The sequence below is a fragment of the Pipistrellus kuhlii genome, unplaced genomic scaffold, assembly GCF_014108245.1.
Source record: "Pipistrellus kuhlii isolate mPipKuh1 unplaced genomic scaffold, mPipKuh1.p scaffold_m20_p_8, whole genome shotgun sequence".
Lineage (NCBI taxonomy): Eukaryota > Metazoa > Chordata > Mammalia > Chiroptera > Vespertilionidae > Pipistrellus > Pipistrellus kuhlii.
The window spans coordinates 2,164,292-2,168,685 of NW_023425584.1; the positions used below are offsets into that span (position 1 = coordinate 2,164,292).

The following is a 4,394-nucleotide window of genomic DNA, read 5'->3' on the forward strand; positions in this document are numbered from 1 at the left end:
TATTGATGCATAGTGTGATTCAATAAATTGCTTGTAATTTAAAAACTATTTAATATTCAAAATAAATAGTTATATATTTATAAACTCTGTTGCTGTGTTTATTCTGTAATTCGAACACGAAAGACCCTGGGCAGGCAGCTGGCACGGCCCTGGTCTCCTCCAGATGCCCTTTTCGCCTTCACCTGCCTTTGTGCGGCCTTCGTGTGTGTGCAATCCTCGGCCTGGATGCGTTTCAGGAGCATTTTGGTGCCTGAGGTCCAGCATCCAGTGAGCCCCAAACCAAGAGGCCAGTCAGCTCCAGACCAGCCTTTCTGAGCCCTGAGTGGCCTTATCCCCATCGCCGGTCCTCGCTCTCCTGGTCCCAGCTGCCCAGAGCACCCAACAGGCTCTTGGCCAGACTGCCCACACCGGGCCCCACCTCCGTTTCTAACGACTCCCATGTGAGCTCAGGGAGCGGATGGAGACCTGGGGCCCCCTTCAGAGATGCCTGATCCTGCGGGGGTGGGGCACCGGCCCCCGGGCCTCACTGCGCTCCGGCGCCTGTGCTGCGGGGGAGGCCGGTGCGGGCCAGTCAAGCACGTGGGGGGCTGGACCCCAGCTGCCTGCTGCTCCCCCGGAGACCTAAAACCGGGACCGGTTATTTCCCGGCGACATGCACGAAGGCGCGCCCAGGAGCTCCGGGGCAGGGCCCTCCCCTGGCGCCCGGGCCGCCGGCGGGCGGGGGTGGGGGTGGGGGTCCCCCGGAACTGGGGCTGCTTCCCCTGGAGGACCTGGCCGCTTCCCGTGTGGGACATGGGCCTTATCCGCGGCTCCTCCGCGAATTCCCCAGACGCGCTGAGCCTGAACCCCAAGGTCAGGTGCGGCCCCGGGGCCGCCCCGCTTCCTCTCCGCCGCGGGCTCGGGGGCCTGTGTCCCGCCGCGGCCGGGCTCCCCAGGTGCGCGCCGCCCCGCCCCGCGGCCCCGCCCCGCCCGCCCCGCGCTCATTTACATGCGGCCGGGCCCCGCCTGGGGCGGCTAAAGCGACGTGTCCTTGTCCCCCGTGGACAGCCCGGCGCGTGCGACCGCTGGTCCCCAGGTAACGGGGCTGGGGTCGGCGGTGGGGGAGCCGCGGGGAGAGGCCCGGGGGCAGGGCCAGGTGGGGTCCAGGGAGGAACCTGGGGGGGAGGTCTGGGTGCAGAGCCCTGACTGGGACCCCTGCAGCTTAGCTCGGGAGGGGCGGGGGGGGCTGCTGCAGGCGCCGGCCACTGCTGACCTCTGCTGACCCTGACCCTGACCCCGGTCCCAGCGGCCGGCCCAGAGCTGTCCCCGCAGGTGACATGGCCGGGCCGTGCAGGCAGTGCGGTGGCCGGAATCGGTGCTGTGGGTCCGGCACGCGGGAGGCAGGGCAGTCTCAGGCAGAAGAGCGCCCTGAGCTGGGAGGGGGTGACAGCCCTGGGTGGCCTGACCCCTAGACCAGGAGGCACCTGGGGCAGCGAGAAGCAGCGGCCAGAGAGAAGTCCGGGGCTCAGGACGCCTCCCTCAGGGGGAGAGGGGTCCCCATGAGATCAAACGGGAACAAGGGGGTGTGTGGGATCAGCTCGAGGCTCCGTGTGTCCATGGGAAGCAGCCTGGGGTCACTGAGCACCAAGCGGCCAGCGGGCAGCGGCCAGCGAGGAGGCTGCTGCGGGCAGCGGCCCTGAGTGCCCGCTGGCTGTTCCGAGTGTCCACCGGCCACCGAGTGACCAGGGGGGGCCTGTGTTCTGGATTTCAGCTCCAAGGGCCCCTCAGAGCCACCACCCCCGGGACAACCGGTCTGGAGCCATGAAGACCAAGAGCCGGCCCCCCCGGCGCCGGGCGCCCCCGCAGAACACAGAGGCCCCCCCGGGGGAGCAGGCCCCCGAGCGGCCCCAGCCGGCCAGGGGCCTGCGGAGCAGGACGGCGCGGGCGCAGGGGGCGCGGGCCGAGGGCGGGCGCCGGCGGCCGGGGCCGGCGGGCCAGGCGGGCCGGCGGGAGAGCAGCGTCCAGCGGCGGCTGGAGAGCAACGAGCGCGAGCGGCAGCGCATGCACACGCTCAACAACGCCTTCCAGGCGCTGCGCGAGGTCATCCCGCACGTGCGCGCCGACAAGAAGCTCTCCAAGATCGAGACCCTCACGCTGGCCAAGAACTACATCAAGTCGCTGACGGCCACCATCCTCACCATGTCCAGCGGCCGCCTGCCCGGCCTGGAGGGGCCCGGCCCCAAGCTCTACCAGCACTACCAGCAGCAGCAGGCGGCGGGGGCCGCCCCGGAGGCCCAGCCCGAGGGCCACCTGCACAAGTACTCCACCCAGATCCACAGCTTCCGCGAGGGCTCCTAGCCCCCGCCCAGCCCGCCGAGCCCCCGTCCCCCGTGGGGCTGTGGCTGTGGCCCCAGCAGCCTCACCGTCCCTCAACACTCCGCTGCCTCCTGGGCGGAGCGGTGGCCCCGGACCGTTTTTTCCATTGACCAGGCGGGAGCTGACAGGCCTTCGTAGGTAGATTCCCTTCCCTGCAGGCTCCCTCCTGAAGCCGGGGAGGCCCAGGGAGAGGGGACCTGGGTACGTGTCCCCAGTCCTCCTGAAGCCCAGGCCCAGGAAGGGACCGCCTGCAACCTGCACCAGAGCCTCCTCATTCGGGTAAACTGAGGCACAAAGCAAGTAAAGCTCAGGGCCACTTGGGGAGTGTGGCCGAGCCACAATGGCTGAAGCGAGTTCAGCATGTTAGACAGGATCCCTCATCGTACGACCTCATGTGAACTGGAAAGGGACCTTCCGAGGTCCCGGAGGCCGATCTTTTCCTGCCTCCCCTGAGCCGGGGCTCCTGACGGGAGGGGCTGGGGGGCCGGAGGGGCTGTGCTGGTGCTGAGGGGCTGGGGCAGGATGGGAGGGGCCACGAGGCTCCACTCCGCTGGGGGCTGGGCCTCTCAGCCCTGGCCCTTCGGGGAGGGAGTGCCCCTGGCCTCCCTCGGGTCCCCCCAGGTTTGCTGCTCGTTGTCACAGTCGGGCTGACTGTGTGGTCTAATAGGACTTTAGGATGCTGGGTCCCGCTTGGGGTTCGGGGCCCTCTTGGGAGAGCCTGGGTGGCAGGAGCGCCCTCCCCCACCCGAGGCTGCTCTGCAAAGACGGGCTGGCATGTTGGCAGGTCTCCGCAGCCAAGGGCCAAGCTTCCTCCTGCGTTCCTGCCCCGCGGCTGCAGCAGGCTTGGCGACTTTGTCCTCCTGCCCACAGCCAGCGTGGGGAGGGGGCAGGGCCCTTGGCAGCCTCGGGCGGAACCACAGTGACAGGGGCTGGGGTGAGGGTAGAGTTGGCCTGGCATGCGGGGCCCAGTCCCTGTCCCAGATCTCTGCCGGCCCCCTGGGCTGTAGACGGGGGAAGGCTGGGCTGAGTGGCGCTGTGCAGCCCAGGGCTCGTTCCTGCTGTGCACCCTCAGTCCCAGCCCCGGAGGGCAGGGCCCAGCCACTTACTGCAGCCCTGGCATCGGGGAGCGGGCGGCACCCTTCCCAGCCGGGGTCACTTACCTGGTCAGACACTGGCCGGCCCTCGCTCGGCCCCAGTGCAGGCCCCTCTGGAAGGTGGCCCCAGGAGGCCCGATGGGCCCCGGCCCGCCGTCCCCGCCAGCCTCCGGCATCTGCCAGGTGCGGCCCACGCACGCCTGACTGCCCTCAGGCGCGGCTGCTTGGGAAGGTGCGTGGTCAGGACAGCCCACCAACGGGACCTGAGGTTGAGAGCAGCTCCGAGCTTGGGACAGGAGGGGTCCAGGCGACCCCTGCTGAGGATGGCCCGCTGGCTGACCAAACAGGTGAGGCCCGCAAACCTGGTGACTCTTGTCCTGGCTGAGCCGAGGCCAGAGCAGGGCTCAGTCCGCCCCTGAACTTGCTGAGGGAACCCACAAACTGAGCTGGGAGCACAGGGGGGTGCCCAGCGGAGCCCTCTGTCTGGGAGAGCGTGCCGGGCGCAGAGGGCCTGCGCCACTGCCTCACAGGACACCCGTGGGGGCTCTTGCTCTGGGTCCAGACGCGCATCTGCACCTCCTGCTCCCGCCCCGCCCACGTCCAGTCCTTCACCAGAGGCCGGAGGGCACTCGCATGCCCTGTGGCCAGTTACGGATTTTTAAAGACCTCAGTTCCGCTTTGGGGGTTAAATATGGGGGCGCGAGGGAACAGGCCTGGGGAGAGGCCTGCTGCTGCGTCTGCTCCCTCGACCCTCACTGTGGGCCCAGAGCCCAGCGGGACCCAGCTGTCCTCCGAGGAGCCCGGCGCCTGGCCACGACCGGGGCCGCGGACCTGCCTGCAGACCAGACGGCTCCCGAGGCGAACGCCGTGGAGCAGACCAACCAGAACTTCCGCTTCTCCGCCTGCACGGCCCAGGCTGTAATTGCGGTGAAAATGTTTCTTAAA

General features: G+C 69.0%; 2 protein-coding genes across 2 annotated transcripts in view; both read left to right on the forward strand.

The window, feature by feature from the left end:
• The window catches only part of LMTK2 (lemur tyrosine kinase 2), a 71,932-nt gene that overhangs the window by 62,242 nt on the left and 5,296 nt on the right, over positions 1 to 4,394 (forward strand). The gene's annotated exons all lie outside the window — the stretch shown is intronic.
• On the forward strand, positions 928 to 3,356 carry BHLHA15 (basic helix-loop-helix family member a15). Its single transcript, XM_036424320.2, has 2 exons — positions 928 to 1,075; positions 1,751 to 3,356. Exon 2 carries the CDS (start codon positions 1,801 to 1,803, stop codon positions 2,335 to 2,337), a length of 537 nt encoding a protein of 178 aa, XP_036280213.1. The 5' UTR covers positions 928 to 1,075; positions 1,751 to 1,800; the 3' UTR covers positions 2,338 to 3,356.